The 21,128-nt window shown below is 32.0% G+C and overlaps 1 protein-coding gene across 1 annotated transcript in view; it reads right to left on the reverse strand.

Moving 5' to 3' along the window:
- Positions 1-3,304: 3,304 nt before the first annotated feature.
- SLC12A2 (solute carrier family 12 member 2) overlaps positions 3,305-21,128 on the reverse strand; it is a 127,573-nt gene continuing 109,749 nt past the window's right edge. The window contains exons 21-27 of the mRNA XM_074201273.1: positions 18,835-18,882; positions 17,440-17,562; positions 17,186-17,297; positions 14,369-14,455; positions 10,961-11,096; positions 10,658-10,725; positions 3,305-9,177 (exon numbers count right to left, since the gene is read on the reverse strand). Of these exons, the coding sequence (XP_074057374.1) occupies positions 9,042-9,177; positions 10,658-10,725; positions 10,961-11,096; positions 14,369-14,455; positions 17,186-17,297; positions 17,440-17,562; positions 18,835-18,882 (710 nt within the window). The 3' untranslated portion in view covers positions 3,305-9,041. The remainder of the gene's footprint in view (positions 9,178-10,657; positions 10,726-10,960; positions 11,097-14,368; positions 14,456-17,185; positions 17,298-17,439; positions 17,563-18,834; positions 18,883-21,128) is intronic.

The raw sequence follows: 21,128 nt of genomic DNA on the forward strand, positions 1-21,128 counted from the left end.
ATTTGAACCCAGGGACTCCAGGGCCGGTGCTTTATCCATTGCCCCACCTAGCCACCCCCAATTCTGTTTTTAAGGCATTCTTTTCCTCACTGGATTTTTTAGTATTTCTAAATAGTTTGTTTTTTTTTTTAAAGTGTTATTTTCTTGAGTATTTTTGTCTCCTTTACCAAGCTGTAGACTCATTTCTCATGATTTTCTTGTATCACTCTCATTTCTCGTTCCAATTGTTCCTCTATCTCCCTTACTTGATTTTCAAAATCCTTTTAGAGTTCTTCTATGGTCTGAGACCAAATACTAGATTTGACTTCATCATCTAAGTGTTATAATCTTCCTTGTTACCATAGTAACTTTCTGTGTTGAGAATCTTTTTGTTTGTTCACTTCCCCAAACTATTACTTGACTTTTAATTCTTTGTTAAGGTAGGGCTGTTTCCAGGGTTCTGGGGTTTTATTCAGCTCTTTTCAGAAACTTCAAGGGACCTGTTTTCAGTGTTACTACTCTTCTGGCCTGTGCTCTAGGCTGTGAATGACCATAAGTGCTCTTTTTTGCCCTGGAACAGTAATTATTGGTCCCTATTGCACAATGGCAGATAGTTCTAGTGTACTAGTACTCCTTCTTGCCCTTAACTATGACCAGGATTCTAGTATGGTCAACTCCCTAATCCTCTGTAGGCTGAGAGGTCTGGGCTTCTGTATTGTTGGGGCCCAGTCTGCACTGGTATGGCCTACACTAACAGAGCTACCCTGTCATCTGATGCAACAGATTATTTGTCAATCTTCTAAATTGTTTGAGCCTGGAAAATGTTTCACCATCTTTTTGTGTGTTCTGCTGCTTTAGAATTTGTTAGGTTTAGGGGAGAGGTGTTACTCCCTTCTCCCACTCTGACTCTGACTCCCTAGCTACTCTGTTCTTTTTAGGGTTTTTTTAAATGACTAATTTTTCCTAGTCTGACCCCTCCTCAGTCTCTTTTGCTGTATCTTTGTCCAGGCCATGCTTGTTGATGGTGGGTGTCCCTAGAGTCTCTTGTCCTTGACTCCTTTCTCTTCTCCCTTTTATTTCTTACATTTGTGATGTTATGAGTTCCCATAATTTCAATTAACATCTCTATGTGTGATGATTCTCAAATCTGTTTACAGTCTCACATCTTTAACTGCCTATTTGACATCTCAAATTCTATGTCCTGCAGGTCACTTCCCACCCCAATCCATTTGATATACCCCCATGGCTCTCTCTCACCTCTGGAATCAAATATAAAAATATTCTGCTATTTAAAGTAAAAAATCCTAGCTTTTAGATGTTGACTTCTCTAAGCTTTTCCTAAAAATAAATAACATATACCTACTTTTGGATCTTTTAAGAAGCCTTTCCATAATCTCAACACCTTCACTCTTGAGATTATCCCCAACTTCATATATATATATATATATATATATATGATATCCATACATATCAATTCAGACACATACACATACAGCTCCTTGAGGGAAAGGACTATTTTTTTGGCTTTCTTTATCCCCTAGCACATAGTATATACTTAATAAACACTCATCGACTTTTCAAATCTCCACTGCTCTAATTTCTAATTTTTTTCTAGCATTATTTCATTTATAATATTTTTAGGTGTTTTATTCCCCCAAACTAGCATTTCTTCTAGGAATTCTAATTGAGCTTGTGGAAAAAATTTTTCTTTGAGGCTGTTATTTTTGGAGTTATCCATCATCAAACAGTTAACTTTTTTTGTTTTCTTAGTTTTTCAGTCTTATTTCCTGAATTTCTTTAGTTCTTAATTAAGACTCTGCAAGATTATTTTGTCCTGGTCTCTCTCATCTATTGTTCTATGGCTGACATCACAAGGCCATAGTCAAAACATGGTCCTTTCCTGAAGTCTTGCTCTGGGATCCCTTCTCTTGAAGAGAGGGGGTGACATTGTGACCTTGCACCTCACAGTTGAATTTTAAAACTCCCAACACTATTGAACACTGTCTTCAGTCTAGTACTTTCTTCTCATCTGACCATTCAGTCTTTCATCAAGGTTACTTAACTGTGGGTAAACCCAAGTTATGTCCTGGGTCTTTTCCCCTTTATACTATTTTACTTGCTGACTTAACCATTTCTCATTGAATCTATTACCTTTCCACAGAAGATTCTCAGATCTACTTGCTGAGGTCTAATCTCTCTCCAAATCTCCAGTTCTCACATCTCCAATGGGGTATCTCAAACCAAATGTCCTGTAAATATACTTAGTATAAGTGAAGAGGAACTCTATCTGTACCCTTAAACCCTCCCTCTCGCTAAATACCCTATTGCTGTTGAGGGAACCATTATCTATTTATACATTATCTAGGTGTTGTCAATGTCACACTTTCTTCTCTCAAACCCCACCCCATCCATTCGGTTGTCCTGTTGTTTTCCTATCACCTCTAATATACACCCCTTTCTCCTGACACTGCCACTACCCTTATGCAGGTTCTCATCATCTCAACTACTTTCAGTAGGATGGGGTCCCTGCCTCAAATCTCTTCCAAATCGTTTTCTCCACTCAGGTACCAAATTAATTTTCAGGTCTGACTATGCTTTCCTATCACCTCAGGATCAAATGAAAAATTATTTTTGACATTCAAAATCCTTCAATAACCTGGCCACTTCTGATCTTTCCAGTCTTCTTAAACTTTACTTCCATGTACTGTGTTGCAGTGACCAGTTACTGGTTAATGTCAAATCATTACTCCAATACGATTCTATTTATCTTCACTGGCTACCCCTCATGCCTGGAGTGTGCTTCCTTGTCATCTCTACCTCCTGGCTTTCTTGACTTTCCTTAAATCCCACCTTTGACAAGAAGTCTTGCCTTAGTCTCTTGATAATTATTATATTACCTCCCCTTTATTATTTCAAATGGATCTTGCATAGAGCTGGTTTTTTGTAGTGGTTTGCAAACTATCTTTACAGATTATGAACTCCTTAAAGGCAGATAACAGGCATTTAATAGTTATGGATTGAGTTTAATGTATTTCTCTGTGTGTATGTTTGTGTAATTATGTTCATTCTTCTTTTAAACTGATTATTTTTATAATTGACACTCTTTCCCCTACACCTCCTTCACTTTTCATCTTATATATCTCTAATATGCAAGTGATTTCCCTCCCATTTTTGGCTTCTAAGACCATTAAAATAGAAAAGTACCCACATATTGTCATTTTAACCTTTATCTATGACCAGAGAAGACAATTGTATTTTATCCTTCTATCAACATGTATATAAATAATTCCCACACATTCTCTTTTCAGACATATAATTGTGAATTTTGAGAATGAAGGACAAATATCAATATCAGCTTGCAATTCCATTTCCAAATGTTTACTCAGTTCTGCTCTTTTCTTCAAGAGTGCTTGAAAATCCTTTTTTTTCCCCCTACTAAAGATCCATTTCCTTTGCTGTAGGATAATTCTTGCCATTCATGGTTGTAAATCATCTTTCTCCATTGCAAAAATTGTTTAAAAAGGATAATTTTGATTAGATTAAGAGTATCTTTTTACTCCTTTTTTTTAAAGGCACATTTTTTTTTTTTGTCTTTTCCCCACCCCTGGCATTTACTGCTCTACTAGGATTAGGCATAAGAATAGGCCTGTGATTTAACTGGTATGAGTTAATTCCCTCAACTAGTATAAGTTGACTACTTTTCTTCAATTTATAGCCATAGATTTGTTTAGAGCACTGAGAGGTAAAGGAAGTTGCTATAGGAGCAATCAGCCTCCATGGCTGAGGCAGGACTAGCTCTCTATTTCTCCATGTTGCTTCTGATGGTCATTTTTTATTAATATGACCTGTGAACCCTAAAATTTTAAGAACCTTAAAAACACAGGGTTAAAATAACATAATAGAAAAAAATATATAGATTAGACATGACATGAAGTTTTATTCTCTGGGATTTAACAAATAAACTTATTGATAACAGAGATCATCCCATTATGGTCACAAGGAATTGGAAAGAGAGTGAATTCTTTTTTTTTTAAACAAGCAATTTTTTAAAAATTTTTTTAGTTTCCCCCAATCACACTTCCTTTCCCCCACCCCCTACAGAAGGCAGTCTGATGGTCTTTACATTGTTTCCATGCTATACATTGATCAAAATGAATGTGTTGAGAGAAAAATCATATCCTTAAGGAAAAAATAAAATATAAAAAAATAGCAAACTTACATAATACATAAGATAACTTTTAAAAAAAATTAAAGCAATAGACTGGTCTCTGTTTAAACTCCACAATTCTTTCTTTAGATACAGATGGTATTCTCCATACCAGATACACTAAAACTGTCCCTTATTATTGCACTGATGAAATGAGCAAGTCCATTAAGCACCCCAGGTTGCTGTTATAGTATACAGTGTTCTTCTGGTTCTGCTCATCTCATTCAGCATCAGTTCATGCATGTCTTTTCAGGCTTCTCTGAATTCCTATCCCTCCTGGTTTCTAATAGAACAATAGTGTTCCCTAACATACATATACCATAATTTGTTTAGTCATTCTCCAACTGATGGACATTCATTTAATTTCCAATTCTTTGCCACTAGAAACAGAGCTGCTAAGAATATGATGATAAATATACCATTTAGGAAATGGGGGGAAAATCATTAACCTCCTTAGCGGCCTGCACACAGGAATTTTCACAATTTCTTTACTTGAAAGTGATCTACAAAGATTTATCATCTTGGTAATCTTTCTGAATTCTTGTTTCTTCCTGGTGGATGATCTCCTTACATTCTGAGTATTTTTCTCCTAAATTTGTAATTAACATAGGGAGAAACAATTTCTAATTAGTGAGGCAAGGTGCTAATATAGGTCTAGTATTCTCTAAAGGGAATTAATATTCTATCACAATATAGTTATGAGAAATTATTATTGCCTTCACAAACCTGTTTACAATTTTTCCAATGTTAAAACAACTTTGCACTACTAGAATAAATCCAACCTGTTCTTAGTGAATTATATTATCTAATCTACTTTGGCACAGAGATGACAAACTAATTCACTGCTATCATTCTTTACTCTAACAAGCTGCTAAACATTGAGAATTTAATAACAAAATGAAAAACAATTTTTGTCCTTCAGAAACTTATAATCTACCAGGGGGTAGGGAAATTCACAAATAAATATATAGGGAGATGATTTGAGGTTAAAGAGGATCCTGATGCTTTGAGAGAGCAGGAAAAAGAGATAATATATGATTTCAGACATTAATAATTATACTATCTCATGACCCAGACAACATTCAAGTCTATTATACAATGGAAAATTCACTGTTTTGTATGTGGTGTGGTGGATTCCTCCTCAAGTATTCCTCATTGCAAAAAAAATCACAAGTTTGAGGAAAAAAATTTTGAAGTAGTAACTAAATTGAATTTCAGAGCAACTGATTAAAAGTATTGATTGAATTGGCTCTTTGGACAGTGAGGTGAGGAGGCACTATATAAATGAGATAAATTAGAGAAGTAGGTGTAACTGGTAACCTGAGCTGAGTTTTTTTTTTTTTTTGCTCATTGGGATATATATACACTTCTCATTAATTTTTTTTTAATTTAGTTTTTCTCTGGGACCCTTCAGGGAGGAAAAATACAAAGAAATGTCTTCTCTGTCTGTTTTAAATGTTTGGTTCTCACTTAGTGGGTCAGAAAATGTTACAGGTTAAAGGTGGTAAGGGTCATGACTTGGAGGCTCAGACACAGAGGAAGGTTTCAGGTAGTGAAACCAAATGACACTGTAATTTTGTATTGTTTTCCACACTATGAATTTGACACTGTTTTGAAACAAGTGATTATAGAATTTAACTTGCAGCACCAAAGTTTCCTGAATAAGAACTGAAACTTAAAATTATTGGATAAAGTAAAGTGAAATGTTATATCCGACCACCTGCTACATAAAAGGCAGTTTGAGAATAGGAAAGCATCAGCTTTGATTAAGGGTATATAAACTAAATTTAGGCAATGTCCTTAGAGCAAGGAACATGACCTATCTGGGTCTGTTTCCTCACCTGTAAAACGAGGAGGTGGATCCATAAGATCTCAATTATAATGGTCCAAGAATTAGCAGTTTTCTTAAAACATTTATGTAAGTCCTCCTTATGGCTCAGGTGACATGTTTACCAGTAAAAGAAAGTCATTCATAACTTTGTTAACACAAACTGTGTGCTACTTTTAAAGATTTGACCAAAATGAAGCTGGTAATGCTATCTTTTAGATATTTACAAAGCAAAAAAAGCTAGAAAATAGTATTTATGAAACAAATAGACAAATGATTTTTATCAGTTTCACTTCCTTTATTGCAGTAATCTTTACACAAAGTTAAAACTGCAATATTCAGTGTTAAAACATTAGAAAAGCATTCATGTGACAGTTACGGGTTTATCAAAATTACAATTTCAAACTTAGCTGATAATTATCCACCAAAGCACAATTATTTAAGTTATTTCCTCATTTTCTTTAAATATGTAATATCATAAAAGCATAAAAGAATTTATGTAAAAGGAAACCTAAAATACAAATATGAAATGTAACAAATAAATAATTGATTTTATCAAGCTACTGTTATTTGTCAACTTAAAAGAGTTATTTTAGCTAAACCCCCATACATTTTTGTCTACAGAAATAATGAACTGCCAAATGCCAATGCACAATTGCTTATTTCAAGTCATCACCAATGATTAGAACTAAAAAAATTTGGCATCAAAACAATCAATTCAGTATAAACAAAACAGAATAACTTCATCACTAGCTATTATCTGTTTCTAACAATTAACTGATGAAATTTATTGGAGTTACAATAACTTGGAACCTTTTTGACCTGGTATCTAGTGTTAGTTAAAAATAAAGAATCCATAGGTGAAAAGCAACTTACATTATTTTATTGACTACAAATTCCCTTCCCCAACCCAAGTATGCATATTTAAATATACTTTTTACACATCTATGAATACACACACTTCATTTGGTTCCTGTGGTACAGATTGTAACAAGTGATGGTTTCCTGAATGGGCAAAACTTTTAAAATAATTGTACCTGTGCACATTTCAAGATAGCAGCACTAAGTCCATGCCCTACTGTCCATCTGGTTTAAAGGAAAAAAAATTCAAACATGGTAACAATTCCATGCTTATTGAGTAATTTTACATTCCTACTATTCTCACTGACAATTACTGCAAATCCTGTAATAAATGCAATAAGGTTAATGAGTTATGATCTAGGAAAAAAATTTGGAAAACAAAATATTGCAATTTAACTAATATTTTACATTAAAAAATTACCAGGTCCATTCTCAAACTTCATGTTCATGCAGCAAAAATCAAATAAAACTACAATTTTAAATGGAAAAAAAAATTCAAAGATCTGGAGAACCAGCAGCAAAAAAAATTTTTTTTAAAACTATTTTGAAACTTATAAATAACTGGACTGAATAGCAATATGGATGCGCTATAGAACATTTCACTATCACAAATTATAGTCATTTGTAATTACAATGTATCTTACAAATGACCAAAACTTTGTTCATTAAGAAAACCGTATGATAATTCACTTTGATCTTATGTTTAACAAAATTGTTAGCTAATGAATTTTGATCACTGAACACTGCTGAACCCAGCAATATGGCCTAGTAACATGTGGTTTGTAGTGTATGTATATATAAAATATATAATGCATACATATAAAATATATATCATATATATGATGTATGTATGTGTGTGTGTGTGTGTGTGTGTGTGTGTGTGTGTGTGACTGTTTAAAACTCTTGAAATGTTTTTAGGCAATCTTTTCTTGAATATAAAAGAATGAAAAAATTCACATTAATAATTTGTATAGAAAGCTTTCAGGAATAATGTTTACGCATTATCACTACACATACTGATAAGACTATGATGTCAAAACAAATGTTCAAAAAAGCACAACCTGGCAGTTTTTAATATGGGCTTTACATATTAAGAATGGATTAAATCTAAATGTTCAAACCTGAGTATATTAAGACTAAGTATATTTGACAAATGAATTGGCCTAAAAACATTTCACTAAGTAACCAGTGGTCCATTTAACCATTTTTGATGAGAAACTAAAGAAACGGTATGATTTAAAAAGGATGGTAGAATGCCATAGTGTTTACTGAAATACTCTGAAGATGACATCACTTAACCCAAATTTCCTACAGGAAACCTAAGTTCTTAACTGAAAAATCAAACAGTTTTGAAGGACAAATATGGACAGGTCCCCTCTATTAATTAAAAATTATGTGTATTTTAGGCTGTAGAATGGAATATAGTTTTCAATGTCAAATAAAACTACTGAGAATAAATCTTCTGACCATTTCTTAAGTTAACTGGAAATTATGGCATTAATAACGTAAAGCTTCATAAAAGATGGAACAACTTTTCTTAAGGTTTAACATTTATACATGCATACTTAAATGGACTTCACTTTTGGACATTCTTATTCTTTCATCTCAAATGATAAGACCTGCCCTAATTCTTACCTCATTAACATCTAACAGAGACCATAAAAAAGTACAGTAATAGAAAACATACAATACTAAAAACAACTAATTGCTCAATGGAAGACAGAAAAGCAGCATTCATTTTTAAGGTGGAAGAAACTAGAAACCAACTTACATTTGAGCTACAGTCTTAGTTGAAGGCAAAGTTTGATATTCTATATAAATTTATAAAAGAGGGTATATGTGGATGAAATTTGGTTAAATCTCAGAAGGCACCTCAAGGCTAAAAGGCTTTTATAAATCTATATTTCTTTCATCAACTGAAAATAAAAACACACTTTTATTGCTATTCAAGTAGCAAAGAAAAATCTTATGTCCAAAAATAAGGAATAAAACTGAAGTCTCCACAACCATGCAAATGGAGTGACTTCCCCGTGTGCTTTCAAATCAGTGAAATTATGGAAGAAAAGTCACTGTTTTGCCACCATATCACAGTCTCATAGAAGATTTCAAGTCACTTTACTAGGGATTGTAATGCCATTTTCCCTAGGGCTGTCCATGATGTAGTGTTTATGAATAGAAGGTAAGGACACTCTGATGATTTCCACGGACAAGAAGGACTGGTGGCAAGTCTCTAGATAAAACTTCTAACCATGCCATGTAAAGGGCACTAGACACGCCACCTTTTCGTGCAACTGGCAGACTCCTAATAGTAAGAAAATAACAATACATAATTAAACATGTTTAATGTTAGTAAAACAAGAAAATATTTAACTGAAAGTACACAGAAATTCAAGAACTTACCAAATGCTTTATTCTACTGTATCAGCAATAACCTAACTGTTTCAAGTTGGACTAAAGAAAGTAACAATTTTTTCCCATAATGATGCACAGAGCTGAACACATTTTACACATTGGTGCAATAAACACCTCAAAAGATGTTTCTATTTCTATTTCAAATAGATAAAGAAATCATCTACTTAAAACTAAAGCAAGAAAGGGACAGCATGTATAACAGTACAGTAATAACTAATCTTACTTCATTTTCATCTTCAGTCTCTTTGAGCCTTGATTGCCTTATCTGTAAAATGTAGGAATTGGACCGATGGATTCTCAAATCTCTTCCAGCTCTAGAGCTCTATGATCATCTCCTACCTGGCAAGTCTTTTACTGACTTTCAACAATAGTTGTTTAAACAATTTGAACAAATTAAACTTTAAAAACATTATTTTGTATTTAAAATAATCACCTTATAATGGTAATATTCATATTATGGTAACATTAGTGACATGATATTAGTGAACTGTTTTTGCTTTTTTTCTTTTATATTTAATTTTTTCTTTGTTTTAACAACAAAAGCTCTAAAACAGATAGAAATGCAAGTAAAGTAAAAACTGGGTGACTCCTGCTCTTGGTAAATGAAAACAAGGACACCAAATTTGAATTAAACTTATTAAATTCTATCAGGAGAAAGGAAAAAGAGAAGGTAAACAAAGGGTCTGTTGGATTCATTTATAGGTATTGTTCAGTTTGTTTTAGTTGTGTTCAATTTTTTGTATTCCATTAGCAGTTTTCTTGGCAAAGTTATTGGAATAGTTTGCCATTTCCTTCTCCATCTCATTTTATAGGTGTGACGAGAGCTAAGTGAGTTGCACAGGGTTGAATTTGAATTTAGGAAGAAGAGTTTTCCTAGGTCTGACACTTCATTTATTGTGCCTCCTAACTACTTCCATTCGTGGGTAAGAATTTGGTGTTAACAGAGATAAGGGGTTATTTTTACTTTTCCTTGTTCACTTGCAATGAAATGATGCAAAATGTTACTTAAAGCAGAAAAAATATAGCAAGGAATTTGGCTAAATAGCATTGGATTTAGAGGTACTTATATTTAAAGAGAGGGAAAGTTAAACTGATTTAACAGCATTCTTGATATTAAAATTAATAATGATAAACAGCTGATTTCTTCTTCACCACAAGTGTCTCTCTCTCTCTCTGTATACATACATGCATACACACAAACATATATAAATATTTAAAAGGCATTAACTTAAAATGTATGTTAGAACACAACACCAAAAATCTAAACTGGAATAGATGAAAACATTATCTATCTAGTCATCCATCTAAAACAGATAACACTTCACCACAAAAAGTCTTATCAAACAATATATATCATACATTTTACTTACATGACAATTATATTAGCTGTACTTGAGTGTTCCTTTAATAACTCGTTTAATCTTATCTGGCGATATGTCTAAAAGTTGAAGGAGAAAAGTCAGTTCCAATTTAGAAAACTAGCAATACTCATGCTTAATAATTATAGAAATGGAAAAATAAAGCTAAAATATGAGTGAATAAATAAATGATCAATGACAAATTAAGATTCTGCAAGACAGAAAAAATTCTTCAGAAATTTGTCTATGGAAACATTTTTAAAAATGTACTATTTTAGAACATATGGTATGACTATGAACAGAAAGAAAGAATACCTTTGTTTTATAAAGTTCAAGCTCATTATCTGTGATTCTCCAAGGCTCATCTTCCTTCATTTTATCTGCAATATCTTGTTCTTTATCATCTTCATGAAGCCTGAATGGCTCAATCATTTCTTCAAAAGCTGTAATACTTCAACAAAACCAGACAGCATTTAAAATCAGTTATCATTTTCAATATTTCTACAAGGAAAAAAACTTTTCTAAGTACTTTTTCATAATTCTTCATAAAATCCCCCATTCATTCTTCTACCTTAAAGTTTTCCATTGGCCTGGCAATAGTGACAACCCTTCCTCTCTCTTGCCCACCCACCATCTTGGAGTTCATCTACCCATAACCTTCCCCCCAAGGGGTACCGACTGATTGCCTCCTCTCACACTAGGCACCATCCTTTGTGTCACTTCTCCCATTCCCACATTATTGATTGTCCATTTGGGTGCTGCTATTGACCCCCCAATTAAATTTGTCACCAGGTAAATTCTGGCATTTTTCATGGCCTAATGGGTACTCCCAACATGGAGCTCAAACTCCAGCAAATCTTCTAGCAGATATTTGTGCTAAAACTGTCTACTTTCTAACATAACTATAAATACAAATGAAACAACAAAAAAATTACAAAATGTACTAAACTTTTCAACTTCTCAAAAGATGCTGGCACAGTAGTTAGAAAGGGTACAGGATACTAGGAATCACATGGTGTTTTAACCATTTATGAACATTAATATGGTTCAAATTCTTCATGTGAGATACTTGTCCAGTGACCAAAGAATGACTATATATTACTAGAGGAACCAAAATATATCAAACTTTAATTTTTTATTTTAGTTTTTGCAAGGCAATGGGGTTAAGTGACTTGCCCAAGGTCACACAGCTGGGTAATTATTAGGTGTCTGAGGTCAAATTTGAACTCAGGTACTCCTGACTCCAGGGTCAATGCTCTATCCACTACTCCCCCTAGCTGCCCTAAACTTTAAATTCTTTAAATTCTTGCTCTAAGTGAAAGACAAAAGGAAGAAATTTCAGTTAGATGGAAAGATGTCTCACAGGTCTTCCTTGGAGACAAATAAGGAGCTTGCAGATTTCATTTCACTGTGCATTCAAAGATAATAATAATTATTTTATGGGACACTTGGTCACTTCTAATAGAATGTAGGACCATTTCTCCCTAATGTCCTTGGATTATTCTCTATATACATATTCATGGACATCTTCCTGCTTTGACTTTGATTCATATTCTGTTGCTTCTGAGCAGAGGTACTTAATCTTTTAATTTTTCCTATCAATTTTAGTGTTTTTAGACTTCTTGGTAGAATGAGATAATGAAATAAACTTGGAAAACAAGTAAATATTAATAGAACATAGTTTATGGTAGGTTATTTATAAATAACAGCTGGATTATGAAGAATGCATCTTTGTAATCATGTCAAATAGCATTTTTATGTATTTGAACCGAATAGCTAGAAAGGAAAGGGTTTATTTAGAGATAATGGAAAAGAAGTACATTTATCAATCAACCAACCAAATAATGTTTTTTCACACTCATAGCTTTTTCTTTCAAACCATTGCCTCTGAAGAAGTGACACACTGCTTTACTTGTAGGAATTTAATAAATGCTGAATTGCTGATTAACCCTTTATAGTGAAATGATCATCTCAAAAAATGTTATCATCCTTTCTTCATTTCCTACTATTTTTATATAGGGGAAAAGCAATCGATTTTTTTCCCCTTTATTGGAATATCTTAGAAATGCTTAAAGTTCTTAAATTTTAAAAGTATTTACTAGGCTTGGATTATTTTATGACCCAATAAATTTAATTTAAATTAATTTTTTCCCCAATTTTCTAATTCCAATTTCTCTAATTTCTTTTCACAGAATTTTGTCCTAATAATACAATTATTATTATATTATAAAATTATACACAGTATAAATAAAATTTATAGGTGAAATAGTATATGTGATTACATGATGAGAAAGGGAACGAAGTTTTGACAATGATTCTTTTTTTCAGTATTTTGTTTTAATCATGTTGGTAGAATAAACACATTAGACCAAAATGCGATATTATAACCATTGGTGGTTCCCTTTCAAGTGTTTTATGTGCATTTGAACAAGAGCAGCATTTTTATTAAATTATATACTTAGTGATTAAATTATATGCATATTAATCAAGTGATCAAGCATTTTTCAATTACTTCAAAAATTTATATTGCTAAGAACCTGTAGAAAATATAAACCAACAGCCACAATGAGGTTAAAAAAAGGCAGTCCCAAACAAAACAAAGCACTTGGGTTTGCTGAGTGGAGAAATCAGGTAGTCATGGAATACCAATCTATGATGATTTAAAGGTATATATGATAGCAGTCACTGTATTTTTCCTTTCTTGACAAGAGTAATGTCTTTTTAGAATAAGCCTCTATTTCAGTGTTAAATGAACTACTCTTGCCCACTTCAGTTCTTACATGAGGCTAACCAAAAGGAGTCTGTACCATCCGGCATTCCCAGGTTAACATCAGACTAGCAGATTAGATATTCTTTGTATCTCTTTCCTCCCCTGAAACAGAAAAAAGTTACTCCCAAGGCCACATGAGTTTTCTTTATACTAAAAGTACCTGTGGAAAACTGTGTTTCAGCTGTTATTCCTCCTTGCAAAGATTTGTGACAATATATGAAATAAAGCCTTTTACTAACTAGTGTTCTAAATTGCAATAAAATGGGTTAGCATGCCACAATATAAGTCATGGCAAAAAATACAGGAGAGGCACATGGTGGATATGAATAGATGAGGAGGCATATAAGCAGTGCATAACTAGCTAAAGAAGTAGGTATTTATCAGAAGCACTCATTTACTCCACTGTCATCCACACATTGTCAGGAAATCTCAAGAAATACTTGCTCCCTTCTTTCTTGTATTTATATCCCCAGACAAAAAATTTAGGGTATGCCAGGGTCAAGAGTAGCACAAGAAGGGGTAGCTAGGTGGTGCAGTAGCTAAAGCACTAGTCCTGGAATCAGTAGTACCTGAATGCAAATCCTGCCTCAGACACTTCTTAGCTGTGTAACTCTGGGCAAGTCACTTAACCCCACTGCCTCACCAAAAAAAAACAAGTAGTAAAAAATGAGAAAAGTGAACACCCACAGATATTTCTCTTCCTCACCCCCCTACATACACTTCCATAAATGATTGTAAATATTTGACAATGAAGAAGATATACATTATTTCATGAAATTAGATAAGATTACAGAAATAATTCTCGTACAGTTCCAAAAGAAAACAAATATTTCAATTTTATAACATTTCTATGAAAATAAAGAAGAGCCCAGATTTTCATGGAAGAATAGAAAAAGTAAAGACAATTATGAGTAAAATCTGATTTTAAGGAGGAAGATATTTATGTAACTTACTTTTCTTTCTTGGGCTTTGTGTTAATGTCTCCTAGGACCATGATGTCTGAAAAGTCTATCCGGAATTTACTAAGTAAAGTTGCCATCCTAAAACAGAGACACAAGTTTTAGATTTAAGAATTTAAGAAATATTTCAATTCTCACATTGTGATCTGAAAAACAACAATAACTAGTCTTTCTAAATTTATTTAGTAGAATCTTACAAAGCATGCTTCAGTTCTCTGAGGGTAGGACATTTTATTTCTACTTCCTTTTGTTTCTTTATATAGCATGGACTGCTTTCCCAACCTTCTGAAAATTATTGGGTCCTTGTTCTTTCCATTGCCTTAATGATTAGGGCTGTTTTGTGAGAAATCATTTCTCACAGCACAATAATATTGTGTACCATCATCTGTTGAGACAAACTCAACTTGTACCCAGTTCTTTGTTTCAACAAAAAAATGTTGGTATAAATATTTTTGTTCAAGTAGAACCTTCATTTATTTTAGATAATATACTAGGTGCATTTAAGTGACTTTTTGGCCTTATTTTCAAACTGCTTCCCATTAAGGTTGGTTCAATTTACAGTTCCCACCTGTAAAGCAGGCCTATATGTATACTCTCAAAATCCCTCCAAGAACTGTCTTTATTTTGGGGGAGCGGGGAGACAGGGTGCCTTGATTTCCCATCTAATGGAAATAAGGAAGAATCATAATTAATTTTCATTTTTCTTATCAGTGAATTGAAGCATTTTATTTTTTGCTGAGTTTATATCTTTTGGAGAATGGTTCTTGGTCCTAATTTGTATTAGATTTTTACCCAAAAAATTCTAACCAAAAATTTGTTTCAGTTTACCATTTCCCTTCTAATTCTAATTGCATTGCTTTTGTCTTTATGGAAACTTTTAAGTTATCCAAAATGATTTTGATGATTCATTCTTCTTAGTCTGTATTTGGCCAAAACTCACCATATTTTTCATAATTAAGATTCCCTATGCTTTTAACCTGTCTACTAAGGGTAATTTCTCTCAAACTGTTTTCCATTTTTCCTTTTTTTTTTTTTTTTGCAAGGCAATAGGTTAAGTGGCTTGCCCAAGGTCACACAGCTAGGTCACTATCAAGTGTCTGAGGCCAGATTTGAAATCAAGTACTCCTGACTCCAGGGCCGGTGCTCTATTCACTGCGCCACCTAGCTGCCCCCAATTTTTCAAGTAGATTTTGTTGAATAGTGACTATTTTCTGTAGCACTTGGTGTTCTTGTTACACATTATATTCAACTGCTCTTGGATCTCTGTGTATCCTAAATTACTAACGATTGACTTCTTGACTATTTAAGAAGTATCAAATAGTTTTGATGTTTATTACCATGAAGCATATTTTGTATCTAATCCTGCAAAACTTCCTTTTTTCCCAATTTTAAAAATTAATTCTCTTTTAATTTCCTGGTCTTTTGATCCTCCAGATGAATTTTTATCATTTTGTCTAGTTTCATAAAGCAGTCTAATTGATAGTATGATAATTATACTACTGAATCAGTAAATAAATTCTGATAGTCTTGTTATTTTTATCATTTTAAACAGACTATCCATAAACAAGTCAGCACTCTCCAACTAATTATGATTTTCTTTATTTCTGTAAAAGTTTTGTGGTTGTAGTCATATGATTACTATATCTTAATAAGGTGATTTCTAGATATTTTATTTTGTAATTATATTAATAGATGTTTTGTTAATAATACATAGAAAGGTAACAATTTTGTAGATTAATTTTATATCTTGTTACTTTGATAAATATTTTAGCTGAATCTACAGTTCTCTAAGTAAGCAACATATCACCCTTAAATGGGATAATTTTCTTTCTTCTTAACCTTAATTCCTCAATTTGGTTTTCTTGTCTTATTGAGATTGTATTATATCAAATAAGAGTGTCCCCAATATTTACCACTGATCTTTTTTTTTGGTAAGGCAATAGGGTTAAGTGATTTGCCCAAGATCACACAGCCAGGCAATTATTAAGTGACTTAGACTGGACTTGAACTCAGGTCCTCCTGACACCAGGGTCAGTGCTCTAGCCACTGCACCACCCAGCTGCCCCCTACCACTATCTTATGAGAAAAGACTCTAATGTTTGAACCATTATAAATGATACTAGTTTTCAGTTACAGAAACTATACACCATATTAAAGCCAATCCCTTATTCCCAACATAAATGGGTATTGTATTATTTCAAAAGCTTTTTTAAATCTATTGACAGAATCATAATAATTGCCATAATATAAAAGAATTAGGTATATTATTTTCTCATCTCATTCAGTAAGACCTGAAGATCTACGGTTTCTAAATACTATTAAAATTCTAATGTAGAAGAGCACAAAAAACTAGCTATGTCATAAAGTCTCTAATCCTGGAACTGAGTCTGGAGATAGGATGAATCAGTGGGACTACAAAAGATAATCTAGCTATGACAGATGCTGATAAAGTAGTTGTAATATCTAGAAGTACTATCTAATTTCAACCAGTGTAACTGCTTTTTAATGGTTCTAAATCTTAATCAAAATATAAATACAAATTATATATATATGTACTATTTGTAAATAAATGTATATTTAGTTGACTAAATTACACAGATAGAGATACACACAAATATGTATACTCAAATTTTAAAATTGATTAAAGAAACTTTTTCTTCAGACTTAAAATATAAAGTTTAAAGTATAATATTAATTTGGAACAAGAGTTTTCTGAATTTTCTCTCTGGTTTTATCTTACATATATATCTTCAAGTTAACAATGACACACCACTGAATAAACAAAATTCATTTTCATTTAGAATAACTTACGCTCTCCGATCATGATCTATTCTGTTTATTTTTCCACCAATAAATACTCTGATCTTACAGTCTTTCCACTTTTTCTTAGTAGTCAGAAGATAAGGTATCAATAAGGTCAAACCTAATTAAATAATAAAATATAATAAATCATTAAATAAATTGAACTCTATGATTTACTTTTCATTTAATAATTCATTCTGTGTCAATTACTGAAAATTTTTTAAATAAAAAGCATTCAATAATGAAATCAGAAGCAATCTCACCTCCATCATCAAAAAGCCACCAGACATCAATAGTATTTTTGCCTTGTTTCTTTTGAAACTGTGTACTAGCTTCAAGAAGTCTTTGGTCAGCTACATTTAATGGGGCAACAGAGCCTTTAGGTTCTAAAGGATGAAAACAAGCATATGTAATAAAAAAAAATTAAGCTTCCTTTGGTTTAATCACCTTTCTTACCATTTTCTCACTTTTTTGTACAAAAAAATTCTATTATTTCCTTTTCCAATATGACAACCATAATAAATGTAGTTTCTTATAGATCAATTTTAAACATTTTTAAAATGAGCTACTATATAAAATTACCAAATGTTTTTAGTGTTTTGAAAGTACCAACAAAATACAAAATTTCTTTAATAATTGGCCCAGAAATTCTAAACAAGTTCTTGAGGTCTGAAAACTGTAATTTGGTCTGTCAATAATGTGATGCTCACAAGAATATTTTTTTAAAAGTATGCTGTAAATTGAAGAACTGAATGGGAACATCTATAAAAAATAATTTATAGTCAAAACTATTCACTAAGAAATACTCTACTCTTTGTTTGCCTTGGCATTTAATATTTTGCAATTTGGGATAGGGGAAGAGTTTTGGGATAAGGATCCCACAATCTGATATTAGAGTACCTAGGAAACTAGTAAGAATCCATTTAAGCATAAAATGAACTGTGTACTGGGGGAAAACTATGTTCTCCATATTTGAACCAAAACAAGAAAAAAATGAGCTCTGACATTAGGCCTAAAGTTTTAATCATGAAAATACTACCCAGTTTTATAAAGCAGAAATCCATAGGGGGAAATCTGTCACCAATGTAAATTACTTTCATTCAAATCATAGTATCTACCACAAAATGTTATGGCATGTATATGCAGAGCACAAAATTAATCATGATGAAATAATATGGCTACCAAACCATACTCCTCCAAACTTTCACCTCTACCCTCTAATTCAATAATGATTATGTATCTCCCAAGGCTCAGCAGAACTATGAAAAATTTGGAAATATTATAAAAGTTAAATAAAATTTTATTATAAAAATCATTTAGATGGATGCAATTTATGGTCATGAAAGAAATTCTTCGATTTTTAACTCCTAATTATCTAATACATAGGCCAAAACAAAAAACATTCAATCACTAAAATCTCAGCTTTTAGGACCTGAATACTTCCAATAACATGCTATTTTACAATTTTGTTGATATGATTTCATTTTTCTGGATGGAACTGCTTTATGTATTTGGAATAATCAGTGATCATTTCTCTAATCTGTAATTCACAAATAACTATATTACAACCTTACCATGGCAATAAAGACTTTTTTTTTAATTGGTATTTACAGCATGGAAAAAAAATGAATTGAAACAAAAAGATGGAAAATGCCTGCCTTTTTTCAACAGTGGTTGTGTTGGAGTCTTGCCATCCTCTTCCTCATCTAGATTTTGTTTAAAAAATACAAAATAGAGGTTAATTTCTTTTGTATTATTATTAATGAAATAATGAAAAACTAACAGCATATAATCTAAACAAAACATAGTATGAAACAAGTCCATGAGAGAATAAGCCAAGTTTGAAGAACCATTTTTTTTTTTTTGTATTGAGGAGTTAAGATTTTAAAAGCAGGTATTATCATGGACAGGAACTTTAAAACTACCAAAAATAAGAAACTCCTTGAATTTGTCCCTACAAAAATGCCAGAAATTTCCACCGGGGTTAAAAAATCCCCCCCCTAAAATTAGCAGTAAGGATAACTTTATACTGCAGAATTTAAAATACAGCATAATTGTTGAAATAAGTATATGTATAAATAATCATTCAATTATAAATGTGTTACTGTATATACTAATTTTGGGGGCAGGGCATTTTAAAAATTCCATATAAGCCCCCAAATATAATATATAAAGACATAACTCTTAAGTTGAAGAGATGGGTTATGATTTTTCAAATAGTTTTTTAAATAAATAAAATATAAACTACTTTAAAGTGTAATTTTTAAAATAAGTCCAATATTTAAATTTAACTTAATCAACCAAAAATTTAAATTCCAATTATATATATATTTTAAGCTTGCTTGTTTTAAATAGAAACATCTTTAAGTTAAGCTTGTCATAGGCTGCTGTTTTGGGAAAACTCACATTTGCAAGCAGAAGCAAAACTTTCAACTATATAATAAGCACATCTACATTTTAAATATATCTGACTAAATAATGCTCTTAAATTTTACAAATTGAAATAAAAGTTATTGCAACTTATATTGAAGTATGTACAATACTTTTTGAAATCACTGACCACAAAGATAAAGTAAGAACTCATAGAATAGTTAGTGGCTCAGGTATATACTTTCATATTAGCAAAGACAAACACATGAAGCCAGCCTTTAAATTTTATAATCAAAGGAAGCTTGATGTTTATAATGATTATAATTGAAGTATATCTAATAAGTATGAATTTGCTAGATTCTAAAAATTGAAAATGAATGCCTATTGCTACAGGATTTTGCAGAATGACTGGAAGAGATTTTATGCACCAAGAAAAAAACGCCAATATTGAATGGAAATGAGAGGAACTATTTTATATCAAAGACAAAAAACATGTATTTTGGCATGAGAAAATGTGACTATAAGTCCAGCAAAGTAAAGAATGTCTAAAGCGAAATATAAGAAACAAATTAACCAAGAAGTGAATAAGTTGTGAGCAAAGAACCCAAAGGGAAATGACAGTCTAAATTAAGAGGGGAAATTTAATATTTTTTTTAAATGAGAAAAAAAATGATTAGCATGAAGAGAAAAAAAGCCAACATTTAAAATTTCAACAGAAGATTAAGAGATTGGAGAAGAGATGAATTTTACAAATGTAGAAATATCAGTCATGTAGAGATGTGAAGAGTAGGTGTGAAATAACATCTCAAGGTTTGGGAATTGGGAGGAAAGTGATTATTAATAGGGATGAAAAGTAAGGGAATATACATGCTATAGATGGATGATATATAAAGTACTCTCATGTTTAGCTTAGTTAAGCTGGCAGCATGACAGATGGAGATACTAGATTGAGTAGAGGTAGAAGAGTCAGGGTGGAGAGTCAGATTTGGAAGTCATTCATAGCTTTTTCATCCTTGAAAATGAAAACAGAAAGCATCAGTTTGTGGAATTGGTTATCTAAAACTTTCCTATAATGCAGAAAAAGATCTGTAAAATCCTTATCAATCTAAGTTTTTCCTACTGGGCATGAAAAGAAAACAGGTTTATGTATATACACATATACAGACTACAGGGGGAATACTTGGTAGTTAAATCTATCGTCAGTGTTAAGTGAGCTGCTTTTTTTGGAAAAGGGAAAGGGATAGAGAGGTGTATTAGTCTTTTAATGGAAATAATAATTTATTAATTAGTTTTAACTTTTGTTGTCGTGGTTCAATATGTGATTATCAGAACAGGGAACAAATAATACAGAACCTCTATTTACTGATGACAGATTTGTACTTTATCTATAACATTAGGGACATGCTAGGGCACTGAAAAGTTAAATGAACTCTCTAGAGTTATATAGTTAGTATGTATCACAAGAAGTCTTTCCTAACTCTAGAGCTGATATTCTATTCACTAAAGCAAAGTTCTTTGGATATAGCCTAATATATCTCTAGATATACCCTAATATTCATTTTTGAGGATCTCTAAAAAAAAT

The sequence above is a fragment of the Macrotis lagotis genome, chromosome X (genome assembly GCF_037893015.1).
Source record: "Macrotis lagotis isolate mMagLag1 chromosome X, bilby.v1.9.chrom.fasta, whole genome shotgun sequence".
NCBI lineage: Eukaryota > Metazoa > Chordata > Mammalia > Peramelemorphia > Peramelidae > Macrotis > Macrotis lagotis.